The sequence below is a fragment of the Rhynchophorus ferrugineus genome, unplaced genomic scaffold, assembly GCF_030347505.1.
Source record: "Rhynchophorus ferrugineus isolate W39M unplaced genomic scaffold, kcgeb_rfMv2 rfM2, whole genome shotgun sequence".
NCBI lineage: Eukaryota > Metazoa > Arthropoda > Insecta > Coleoptera > Curculionidae > Rhynchophorus > Rhynchophorus ferrugineus.
Window position 1 is genome coordinate 83111749 of NW_027472581.1, and position 13688 is coordinate 83125436.

Below are 13688 nucleotides of genomic sequence, written 5' to 3' on the forward strand. Positions count from 1 at the left end.
ATTCTAAGTTCAGATTTATATGTAAAATGTAATAGATTTTTGGTCTCGCAATTTAAATGTATTTTTGTACTGATCTTTGTTTATAATGTTAATTAGATTAGTTGTTATGTACATTTAAAATGAGATGAGGTGTTAAATATATGATTATAGAAAGAAGAACAACAAGTAGAGGGCATTATAGTTTGTCTAGAGTCTGTTCAAAAATGGTATAAAAGACCAGTAATGTAAATAAAGCTTCTGGCGAAACCCTGACGAACACTTCGGTGTCCGTGCCAAACACACAATCCTTCATCAAGCTGCTCGCGTCGCAGCAACCATCCATCAAGCCGCTATAAAAGGTCGCCAGGCTGGAGCTATTTTTCTAGATGTATCCAAAGCTTTCCCTTAGTGCATAATTTAACGACTGCTCGACGAATTCAACATCAGCAAAAGTGAAGATATAATTTAAAACGTACCGTATGAAAGATTAAAATGTAGTCTTATATATTTTCTGTACTTCATATCTGAAGAGACATTATACCATGTATAAACCAAAGGAAAACTAGAAGAAATAATACTTGAAAACCCAAAAGTCACCAAAAGACTAATAATGTAAGGCGATAGTGGACTTGAAGGAGTAAATGATGCCGACTAGGGTGGTGAGCAACTAGAAAAAGTTTTAAAGGATTCATACCATTTCATAAAGACGACCCAGTGGCATGGAATAAATTCATTCGAAGGCAAATACACATATTTGTAGATCTGGCAATTTCAGAAGAAACTTAATAATTGACATTAAATGTGGACAGTTGTTTGGCAGCTATTTCTACAAGTGTTCAAAGTTTTTAAGTATGTTCGAAGAAAGAATTATGTCTAAACAAAAATGGTAATTGTTCATTACGTTTGTTTATCAGATGATTGAGCAGACTTATTAAATTAAATAATTAAGTAAAAATTAAATTCTCATCATGTAGAAATAGAATAATTCTAAGTTCAGATTTATATGTAAAATGTAATAGATTTGTGTTCTCGCAATTTAAATGTATTTTTGTACTGATCTTTGTTTATAATGCTAATTAGTTTAGTTGTTAGGTACATTTAAATTGAGATGAGGTGTTAAATATATGGTTCATGTCGATACAAGAGCCAATTCCTGGTATATAGAAAGAAGAACAACAAACGGAAGCAATATAGTTTGTCTAGAAACTGTTCAAAAATGGTATAAAAGGCCAACGATGTAAATAAAGCTTCTCTTTGGTTCCAAAGGTAAAAGTGGTGTTGTTAATTCCTTCCCGTCCCGAATCATAAGTGATCCCTAATTGCCAAATGCAGTTTGTAAGAATGTAAAATTCATTTTAAACTTGAACCGGATTTTTCCTCCTCATTTTGGCATAATTAAAAACAGACAGAATTTTGTCTGATACTTTGGAAAGTGTAACCGAATAAGTAAGTGACAAAGAATACATTCGATTTGTGTTGATACTTGTTGACAATGTTGTCAAATGTCTACAAAATTCTTCAAAACATTAGTGACAATAACTAGAGGTTATAATTGCGACGTGCTGTCGTCACACATTTTGCTGTTTTATTGAATAGACTATTGTATATGATATTTTTGCCTAGCAATTTTCACACATTACTGTTTTTCATTCATTTTGAAGTGTGTTAAATATTTGACATTTTAATATTTGTTACAAAAATAAATTTAGTTAATTTTAAACGGAATACCGTGTTCAATTAATATGTTTTATTTTCGAAATAATTTACTAGAATAGTATTAAATTATAAAAGTTAGAATAATATTATTCACTGCTCTAATAATAATTAATATCAAACATGCAGATCAAAGGTAGTCGGGTCTAACTAGTTTGTTATATAAAAATCCGACGATCTCTTAAATATCCTGACATCATCATGTTATTTTATCTAATTAAATTTAAAAAATCATTTGACATAATCTAAAAAACTGTTCCGAGTATACCTTCGCTCATATGCATGTTTCTAAAATCTCATAAACAACCATCAATGTCATCTCTTATTTACTGTCAAAAAAATTATTATAAGAAAAAGAATCGTTAGTTCCGTATAGTTCCGAACATCTCCAAATCAAACTTTTAATGTAAACCGTTTGCTTCGATGCGAGTATATCGCCATCTGTAGACATTCCGAAGGGGTAACGTCGACGGATAAAATCCGCTACGTTTCCTTCGCTATTTACGGCCACATCCGTTCACCTGTTGCCGTTTACGCCTAATTATACCAGTTCCTTTTTTTCTCGAGATTCGATCGAGTCTCGTTTCTTCAGTTTCCTGTTCTCTCTACGACCTAAGCGATGTTTTTGACACTGCAACAATGAAATTTCGTTAGGAATCAGTAAATTTTTAAAAAATATGTACGGATAACAAAAATATTCAAGTCGGTTGTTACGTAAAATGTTAAAACAAGTAATTTCAAATTAACATATACGTTTTGTATTGATGACTGGTTTCGAAACCACAGAGAATCGTTATTATCGAATAAGGAAAATACAAAACCACATAAATAATAAATGTAAATGTTTTGACCCCCATTCTTGTATTATTAGTTGCATAGGTATGATATGTCATTATGTATAAATTAAGTATTAATTATGTTGAATTTGTAACAAATACAAATACAAGGCGCTTAATACTTGCAAACAAAAACATTTAAACAAAATTTAAAAAATCTATTGCACTATAACACTATTGACTGCAATCCCTTCTTAATTTAAATCAAACATATTTGTCCAAGAAATGTTGAAGAACTTACTGAGTTACATTTATATATGAATTCTGTATATGCAAATGTTTTAGTTTTTATTTTTACTATTGTTATTATTATTATTTTAAATTTTCCGGTGTTATATTGGTAGTGTGGCGCCCTCGCTTTATCACGTTTAATGCATGTGAGATTTCCTTCTCTATATTTTGTGGTACAGACTTACTTTAAATATAATAAAAATAATATGAATATTGTCATATGTCAAATTTTTAATGAAATTGACACATGTCTTAAAAATAGGTTATAAAATAATTTTATCATAATTTATTCTATATTTTTTGTTTTTTTGAATATATTGAGCTTAACCATATTTAGCCATCCTTTTGAACTTTGCAATTGTTCTAAGACAGCTCGATCTTTTATAACAGTAACAATATATTTTAAGAAACTTAGAATCGCTGAAAAGATGTCAAAATTCAATATAAACATCAAACTAATTTCCTTCTTCGATTAACACCATATTGATTCAAGGGGAACTGAAATTCGTGGAACTAGATTTATGTAACGTGATATAATGGTAATTATAATTCAAACGGCATGTGCAGTCAAATAGCCATAGGAATCGTGGAATCGTACAAAACTAACCGAGCTAAATCGATTGAGATCATCAATATTCATGACGTCCGTTGCACGTAAGAAAGAAAGTGGTACCCATGGTGTATAAAACGTTGAATAACACAAGTACTATTTGTATTTAAATACGATATGGACAATGTTCGATGACTGTTAGACGGCCAGAAGTGAATTTCAATTTTTCCTCGATTAACGGACCCGGTAAAATTCTTTCACGGCCTCAAAGGACATTATCCGCCAGCGCAAGGACGTGCACTTACTCTATTATTACTGTTTTTTCGAAGAACTTGAACACGCTATTGTTATTCAGTCCGATACGGACCTATTGGCATTTTGATAAATTTATTTACAACACAACAACAGGAAACGACTCGTAAACATTATAATTCATAACAATAATTTTTGATGTTTGTTAATCCAACATTTGCATTCTAATCATTACTAAAAAAACACTATTTATAAATAAATAATGTCCATATGAAATAGTCCAATCGGTCCGACATTGTAATAATTAGTTACTTTTAATTATTAAATTCAACGTAACTTCTTCCGAATATATGCAACTAACCAAATAAGAATATTTTTAAATGATTTTATTTCCAAGGAATTTTTATATATTAAAATTTTTATAAAAATAAGGAATGTTGTTATATAAACTACATATATAACATGATATGATAACGCTTAACATCATATTTTTTTAAATACAATTACATTTTATTTTGCAAAATATAATTAACCCTTAATAAGAAACTGACACTGTCTATTATGTATAGAATTCTCTATTTGACTTTCTAATGATAATCTAAATAATTGAAAGATTAAAAATTATGAATATATATTTTGCTAATTATTCACTAGAGAACAGGAAAAACTATATAATCTATATTTTATGAGTAACATTTTCATGGAGAATGAGCGAATTTCTAGCCCACTTCACTATTCTGATTCAAGAATCTTAATATAAAAATTATAGGGTATATATTATGTAAGACCCCAAACCATTTAGATTATATTGGGTTGCATATTCATTTGCATTTTTTTAAATTAATAATAGGTAGCCGTTATAGTTGAAAACACAAAATATACAGACTATAAATATTTCAATGGTTTGTGGTTGAAAACAATATTAAAACCATAGAGTAATATATAGAGTGTTAACTTAATACAAATAACTTCAGAATTGTTTTGCGTGGTCACAGCAGAAAGGTGCTGAGAACGTCATTTCGCTGAATCTCATTGGTTAGATTGAATTACCATTACAGGCACCTGTAATGAAAATAATTTATAAGGGGAGCATTTCATTGGTCGACGGTTTCATACACATCACGTGACTAACTTCTGACGTCACATTCTACTGACCAATTAAATTTTAAATAAAACCAAAATATAATTTTTCAAAACCATTTATTAATATAAAATTCTAAATTCTATAAAATATAATAAATAATTAAAGTGGATATAAAAATGGCTGTAATCTAATTGAAAACATAACATATCTTGTGGGAAACAGAATCAACATTATCTATAGCTCTTTGCCTTTTTATATATTTTTTGTGCTATCAATTCAAATAAGATGTATCAAAGTTCCTATCTTTTTCTTCCCTTATACTGAAAGCAAAGCAGCACAGCTGAAAGTCTGTGTCTGTTAATATCTTACCTACTTGCTCAACACAAAAATGTATTGAGGCAAGTTATTATTTTATGTTATTGCGAAAATTATGGAATGGATAATTAAAATAGTTAAATCGTATTATATACGTCAGAATGGAGAAAACATACCAAAAAGTAATACTTTAAAGTACAGCAATGAAAAATTAAAACATATGATATATTTCAAAATTACTGCTCTGCTCTTATTATGATAAAATCGAGGAGTTAAAAAGAAAGCTTAAGTATCTATTAACAATATAATAAAACAAGCATGATAACCTCTTGTTTATAAAATCAAGCTCATCTTGTTGGTTTGCAAATTGTATTATACTATTTTGTATTAATGTATTTTATTAACATCCTATCTGAAAAAGTTATGTCGAATAAGGAGCTTTAAGCCAAAATATTATTTATAAGTATCTCGACCAACATACATTTGTTTTAAGTAAACGAACCCATTCAAAGTTTTAAATTGATGGCACTTTACAAACAACTTTTTAAAGGGTAACAAAAACTTATCATGTTGTATGATTACATTTACCTTCAATGTAATTTTACCATTGCCTCATTTGGACACATTTTGGATTTAGTGTGTGGGTAAGATGTTCATAATTTCTTCTGTTGTATTGCTGTAAATAATAATATAAATGAACACAAATGCTTTATATAAATAATTGTATACGTACCAGGTAAAAACAATACTAAGTCAAACACATCCTTAATCTTGCTAACTTGGGGTGTTTCTTCCAAGGAAAACTACGTCTGGTGTTTATTTCCGCACATACACTGGAGACACAACACTTTTGAGAATGAAGATACATTAAAATCGAATAATAGTGAATATATTTAAGGCACTGTATTGCTGATCGTACTTTATATCAGACCCACAAAAATGGCGTCAGAAACAAACAATCATAGAAAAAACAATGGCAACATAACATAATCGCAATCGTAAACAAACAATCGCCTTATAGAAATGAACCAATCAAATGCCTTCGTAGGCTAATTCAAATGAACCAATAAAAAAAGTGGTCTCAGAGCCGCTATTGAATGCACTACGCAAAACGTTTTTTTCGGTTTCGTCTATTTAAGTTAAACCTCTATATTTACTCTATGATTAAAGTGGACAGTCCTTGTGATTTTCCTAATTGGTAACTTAACATGTTGCAAATTATAAATTACGGACACAGTACTTATTTCATCTCTTCTCTTTGTTATCCGTTATCTGTTATCTCTTCTTTTACCAATGACCTATGAGTAATAATTTAAAAAATATATAGTAGTTTTAAAATGGCAGTTGAAATAAACATTCGTGGAGTTCCTATACAATTCCCCTTTACGCCGTATGATATCCAGAAAGATTATATGGAAAAAGTTATAGAATGTTTACAAAATGAAAGTACTGCAATTTTAGAAAGCCCCACTGGTACAGGAAAGACACTTTGTTTGTTATGTTCTTCGTTAGCTTGGTTGGAATTAAAAAAGGCGCAACTGGAAGTAAGTTTATTTGTATAGTATTAGTTTGAAATTATTTCAAAATGAATATTACAATCAGCTTTTAATGGAAATGGATGGATCAGCTGGCAAACAACCCACAAGTCAATTGGATCTAAAATTACCTACTGTAATATTTGCCTCTAGGTTTTTATAACATTTTTGAACATATTTTTTCATATAATTAAGGTTACTCTTTATTTTAGAACACATTCACAATTAACTCAAGCAATGCAAGAATTGAAGAAATCTTCATATAAGTATATGAGAGCTTGTGTTTTAGCTTCCAGAGATCAATTATGTATCCATCCAGAGGTGATGAGTGAGCAAGACAAGGATATAAGAGTAATACCCATAATTTAGTTTCTATGCCTACTGTAATAATTTTTTGCAATTATATCAGAGTCAAAAGTGCCTATTGAAAGTCAGAAAAAGTTCATGTGACTTCTATGATGGAATTAATAGATTCTTAAACAACAATATAAATTTAACAGACACTTCCATTTTTGACATAGAGGATATGTTGAAACTAGGCAATAAGCACACAATTTGCCCATATTATATGACCAAGGAACTTCTACGTATAGTCAACATTATTTTTATGCCATACAACTACTTATTGAATCCACTAGTTCAAAGAGCATTCTGTAAATCCATAAGTAGTTTTCTATAAATATATCATCAAGCAGATGTTTTTAGGCTTGAATTTAGCTAACAGTGTAGTTATCCTCGATGAGGCTCATAATGTGGAGAAGGTATGTGAGGAGTCTGCTTCTATTGAATTAAAATCATCTGATATTACTTTGGCGGTGGATGAAGTTAATGTAGTTATTAAGTTATTGATAGAAGAATCTATATCACTTAAAATGTGCCTTGGAGGTATAGTGGGAAACATAAGTAGATTTAAACTAAATAAAATTTGGTCTTATAGATATAACTCTAGATAAAGTGGCCAATTTTCAAGAGATATTGCTAAAGCTTGAAAAATTTCTCAATGAAATCCCATTAAACGGTACAGAAGATGTTACACATTTTTCTGGGGATTACATCTTTGACATTCTAGAAAAGGCTGGTGTAAGTATGTATCAATAAGTACCTCCCAATAGTAGATGTATATGTAATTTATAGATATCGAGCCAAAACTCTAATATGATACTTCAGTTGATTAATAAAATAACTCCATTTGTGACAACTAAAAAGGCCAGTGGGGGAAAAGCCCTATTGTTTTTCTCTGATTTTCTCACAATAATATTCAGAAGTGGTGGTACTGTTTTTTTTCTATTAGTGTTTCTTTAGTATAGGAATGTAATTTACAGCATCCAAAGAAAAATTAAAATCTTGTTTCAAGGTGCACATCAAAGAAGAGAATAGTGGAAAGGGAAATAATCTTTTAAGCAACTCATTACGTAACAGTGATCCTTCCAAAGGTAGAATATTGAGTTTTTGGTGTTTCAGTCCGAGATTTGGGTATGTATTAAAGCAGTACTGGTTGATGCATAATTATGTGCTTTTTATATTTTTCAAAAAATATGTAGTTATGTTAACTGAAAATTTTCTTTTAAAAAGTATAATACTTATGATACATAAATGAAATCATAATAATTTAAAAAAAAGTACTGGTAACTCGAACACTTGGTCAAGGTGATTCATCAAATTTTCACATTTCAATCATACAAGACATCTTACTTCTCTGTAATCTCAAATTATAAATCAACTTAAATTTTTGATTGATATTTTGGAATAGGCTTAGCAAAAACAGTCTTCTGTTAAAATACAACGTTACGCTATGAAGCTGAATTTTTATATTAGGTTATTCCAAAAATATTTTCGGTTTTTTATGATAGATGGCTTTAAACTCGTCTATCTCTAATAATACTTATTCATAATCAATATATATTCATACAATAATATATAATCAATGGGTTTAATGTTTAGGCCAGAAATTCTTACAGTTTAAGTACGGTTTTACCACAAAAGTAGCACATATATTTGCACTTTGAAATACATGAGAAAAAAATTAAATTACTTTTCGGGTTGACTTAATGTGTAAATATAAAAATTGTATTTCCTAGGATGGAGTTAATTCTACGCAATAACATAAAAGCTTTAATATTAACCAGCGGTACTCTGGCTCCACTGAAGCCTTTTATATCAGAATTGGAACTAGATGTATCTGTTAGTTTAGAAAATCCACACATAGTAAGTCCAAATCAGATCTGCGTCAATGTATTGTCCAAAGGACCGGATGGAGTAGCTCTAAACTGCAATTTCCAAAATAGGTTAGTATATGGGAATTTTATTCGAGCTCAACAATGGTACTTTTAGAGACAATTCGCAATATTTAAACTCACTTGGGATTACTATTGTCAATCTGTCACGTATAGTACCCGATGGTTTGCTGATATTTTTTCCTTCATATTATGTTATGAACAAATGCGAAAGTACCTGGCAAGAGGGAGGCATTTGGACCAGTATCAGTAATAACAAGGTTTTTTTTACAAACATCCTGCTTGGTACTCTTTGAATGTATGATATATTTTAGGCCATATTCGTAGAACCTCGTGAGAAAGATGCGTTCAACGCAGCCATGAATGGTTATTATGAAAGGATCAAGGATCCCGCCCATAGAGGCGCGATTTTCATGGCCGTTTGTAAGGGCAAAGTGTCAGAAGGTTGGTGGGGGAGTTATTTCTTCAATGGTAATTGATGAGTCAACACAAATAGTACTTTTACAGGTTTAGATTTCTCAGATGCAAATGGACGAACTGTTATCATTATCGGCTTACCATATCCTCCATTAAAGGAGCCCAGAGTCATACTGAAAATGGACTATTTAAACCAGTGTCACTCTAAAGACAAAGAGGTACAATGTTATGGACGATTTTAAAATGTATCTTATTTTGGTTCTGTTTAAGTACATAACGGGCCAAGACTGGTATAATTTGGAAGCCTCCAGAGCGGTAAATCAAGCAGTGGGTAAGTCAGGAAGTAACGTTATACTGAAGGAGTGGCACTTTCTTATTTAGGAAGAGTTATTCGACACAGACACGATTTTGGGGCCATTCTTTTTCTAGACATGCGTTTCCGTAGTTTCAAGATCAGATGTCAAATGCCGAAGTGGCTACAAGGACACATAAAATGCGCGAGCAAATTTAGCGATGTCGTTAGAGATTTAACACAGTTCTTTAAAAGAGCACACGAACAAGTAAGGATGAAAATATACATATATTTTTTAATTGAAAATATATTATTTCACAAGAAAGGAATGCCGACTCTTTAAGCTAATATATTTTAATATTAGGTGTTTAAATTAATTTTAAAGCATTTACAGCAGATGGTGTTATTGTGTATCAAATTGCATAATTATAACCAACTTCATGTTAAAGTCTCACTGCAGGCTTCCCTTTTCAGTATGTCATCTCATCGATCTATGAACAAAAAATGTGCTTTGAAAATGTCTAAGTTTGTATTGAGTAAGTTTTACTATTTCACTTGAAAGAGAAGAAAAATGAGGTGAAAGGTCATCAAATGATGTATGAAGCTTATGGCAACTATGCTTCATCGATTTCAACATGCGAATACTGGTTTCAAGGTTTTAAAAGTGGTAATTTTAACACCGAAGAGAAAGAGCGTTCTGAAAAGTCAAAAACATAAGAAAACGAGGATTTCAAGGCATTACTCGATAATGATCCATGTAAAATGCAAGAATATTCAGAATTGTTGGGAGTAACACGAGAATCTATTTCCAATCCCTTGAAAAACATAAGAATGATCCAAAAGCTTGGATATTTTGTGTCGTATGAATTGAAGCCAAGAGACAATGAAAGGCGGTTGGTCATGTGTGAAATTTTACTTCAGCAGCAAAGCTGGACAGGTTTTTTACATCGTATTGTTATTAATGTTGTAAAGTGGACCCATTACGATAGTCCAACATTTACTCAATAAGTAGGTAGTACTTATATACCTAGTAAAATAACAACATTTAGAAAAAAATCATTCATGAAGATACTCTTTTTCAAAAGTATAATCTTAGATACTCTTCTAATATTTATATACCTTTACGGTAGAACGTGTAAAGTCATTAGTCACTGAAGGCCAGATATGGCGATTGGCAATTTAGACAATCACGTCATGTATATAACAGGCAGAGTCGGGGACAGGGCTATTGACCGATTTGTTATACTTTGCGATACACGTCATCAAAATTTATGACGTCAACACGTCGCAATGTTGCCGCATTAACTTAGTATTTTGAATTACATTTGTCGGTTTGTAACCTCTGTTTATTAGCACTAATGTTTTGAAGAATTTTGTAGACATTTCCCAACATTATCGAATCAACACAAATCGAATTTTATAAACTGATTCGGTTGTATGTTCCGACGCGTCAGACAGCGTTCTATGTCTTATTAACTAGGGAAACAGAGTTTTAAATTAATTTTACATTTTTACATACTGCATTTGGCAGTATACTTGACGTTATCTGTGACGTGCATTGGCTGTTTTATTGGAAAGACTACAGTCTAACCATAGAGGGTGAAGCATATAAGCTTGATAAGCCCTTGAGAGGTTCAACAAGTAAAAAGAGGGGTAATATAGAATTGAATATTGAAGTGTGAAAAGGAAAGTACTTCTAATAGCGGCCATCATTCTCCAAACCGAATATTTATAGCAAGAGATTAATAATGTTATGGCATCAACTCTCAGGTGATCTACTATGAGCTAGCCTTTACAGGGGAACTTTACTCAACACTTGATGTAATTTAACGAAGCATTGAAAATCAAACACTCTCAATATACTAAAAAGCATGATAATGTGGTGTCGGTTGGCAACGGCCGACCATGGGTTGTTAAAGTTGTCGAAGAAATTACTAAAGCGCTTGAGTAGGTTGACTTAAACCACCAACCGTATTCACCAGAGTTCGCTTTTTCCGACTACCATGTGTTCAGGTAGATGAGTCATTAAGCCTAGCAAACAGCACTTCAGGATGACCCCAAAAAGCGCGAATGCTGAATCCGTATGCTGACTAAAAGATAGTGAATGAAGAAGTTGCGGTTTAGATCATATCGAACAATATTTGTACAAATACATATATTATCTTACTACTTACTACCCAAATAAAAACAATAATTTATACACTCTATATATTTGTTTTGCAAGTTTCCAACATAATGAAGAACCATCTTCAAGTCCCAAATCTTCAATTCGATATCGTGGTGAAAACCCCCCTCCCAAACTATTTACTGAACGCCGCACCTTTTATTGTATGAATCATAACCGATTTTTTCACAGTTTCCAGTTTCGAAAGGCAAGTTAGCCTACGCGACCTCATCGACCTTTGATTCGACAGCCACAACTTCAACAACCTTTGATTTGCAAACCTATAATAATGATAATTCGAACTCCGGCCCTAGTTCAGTGTCATTAACAGTTCAGCCTCCCAACGCATATCCAGGTACTTCGGGAAACAGCGACGGTAATCCAGAAGGTAAGTAGTTCTTATATTGTGTATAGCACTTTTTCAGATAATCTCGGTCAGTATGTCATGTCAAATTGAATTGCTATATATATATATATATATATATTATATATTTTACATCTATAAGCTTTGAGTAGAATCTTTACATCTGCAATTCAATGTATACTGTTAGACTGCAGTGCTGACTATTTTAAAAATATTTTTCGAAGGTGCTCTCCTCTACACAGCTATTATATTTTATGCATACATAGTATGCAAATACTTTTCAGCAAGGAACGTTAAAAATCGAGTAATAAAACTCATTTGTAAAGAAAAATCTCGGAGATTTGGTACTTGAAGAGGGGGGGAAACCCCTCCCCATACATTCCACAATCAACTCTTAAAAGTACAATAAACTGACATCCCCCAAATCCAAATAGTGGTAGGGCATAAGTGGTAACGCATGACCGAATGAATACATTACATCATACAAATTTACATCATTACTACAATACTAATGGACAAATATGCCACTAGCTACAAATGAGTGTTTTTCTACAAATTTCCTGAAACAATGCGCTCTGAGGATGGAAATAAGGGGTCACGCTATGTACATATAACAAAACACCGCGAGTATCAACAATACATTTTCATCTATGTTTTAATTAAATGCCAATATTACTTTTATCAAAACATGTTTTTTAGACAAAAATCGAATTGACGGTCTGGTAACAATTCATAATAACAAACGCTGTAAGGAGGATAACACGGAGGACCAAAGCAACCAGAAAAAAAAATCATTGACCTTAAACAATCTGACAGATCAGGAGCAAGCCGCCGATCCCAAATCCATGACTGAATTTTTTACTATGGTACTGATTTTTATCTTCATACGCCCCTTGATTAACCAAGACTTGTATATTGTTATTATTGTAAATATAGGTATTGTTTAATTTTCAGGTAAAAAATAAATTAGGCCCCAATTTCAGGGAGTTCGCAGTCGCAATACAAACATATCGCTCGTCCAATGACATCAACAACTTCCTGGAGAAGGTTGATCCGTTAGTGCCATCAAATTTTAGATACATATTTATCGGAATGGACAAGTACATCAGGAGGATCCATCAAGAAACATACAGAGAATTTTTACGAAGAAATAACCTGACTGTACCTGAAAACTTATAGTGTTAGTATAGTGGAGGTACTCTACCTTTATTTGTATAGAATAATATATATATATATATATATATATATATATATATATATATATATATATATATATATATCAAATATTTTTACATTTATACATATAACTGTATTTGTTTATTAAAAAGTGTTTACTTAGTTTTTTCCTCTTAAAAGAGGAAAATGTTTTATTTATTTTATGACCATTAGTTTTTTAAAAAGATAACTAGTTGATAAAAGAAGACTTTAAAATGTAGCAACTATATATTTTCTAAAATCAATATGAAAAATTTGAAATAATAATTACATATGAAATCAACAATGAAGGAAGATACTAATGGAATAATGGGCTGCAGACATGGTTTGCAACACTAAGGGCACTGAGATAACCTTCTTGTGACATTTTATTGGTTCTTGATTTCATTCAATCTCACTTGATAAGACGGGAGCAACGTTCTTCATAAGAACTACCTGTAATGTTACATTACTAACTCCAATGTCACGTTTTACTTACTATATATATATATATATATATATATATAT

General features: G+C 31.3%; 1 protein-coding gene and 1 long non-coding RNA gene across 6 annotated transcripts; one reads left to right on the top strand and one right to left on the bottom strand.

The window, feature by feature from the left end:
• Nucleotides 1-4744: 4744 nt before the first annotated feature.
• LOC143190661 (uncharacterized) lies at nt 4745-6212 on the bottom strand. The gene is made up of 2 exons (XR_013004304.1): nt 5694-6212; nt 4745-5636 (listed from the first exon to the last, which is right to left on the bottom strand). It is a non-coding gene; the product is annotated as an uncharacterized LOC143190661 (long non-coding RNA).
• On the top strand, nt 6033-13304 carry LOC143190660 (regulator of telomere elongation helicase 1 homolog). 5 transcript variants are annotated; one of them, XM_076395151.1, is made up of 17 exons: nt 6033-6504; nt 6563-6648; nt 6708-6846; nt 6905-7148; nt 7201-7380; nt 7433-7575; nt 7630-7765; nt 7818-7968; nt 8574-8780; nt 8827-8989; nt 9044-9173; nt 9237-9364; nt 9417-9477; nt 9528-9706; nt 11795-11990; nt 12666-12892; nt 12950-13304. In XM_076395151.1, the coding sequence occupies exons 1-17, from the start codon at nt 6298-6300 to the stop codon at nt 12989-12991; spliced, it is 2619 nt and encodes an 872-aa protein (XP_076251266.1). In that variant the 5' UTR covers nt 6033-6297; the 3' UTR covers nt 12992-13304. The 5 variants fall into 5 exon arrangements, with proteins under 5 accessions (XP_076251266.1, XP_076251265.1, XP_076251268.1 ...); XM_076395150.1 differs by having other exon boundaries at nt 12666-12832; nt 12921-13304; XM_076395153.1 differs by having other exon boundaries at nt 12666-12832; nt 12950-13132.
• The last annotated feature ends 384 nt before the right edge of the window (nt 13305-13688 follow it).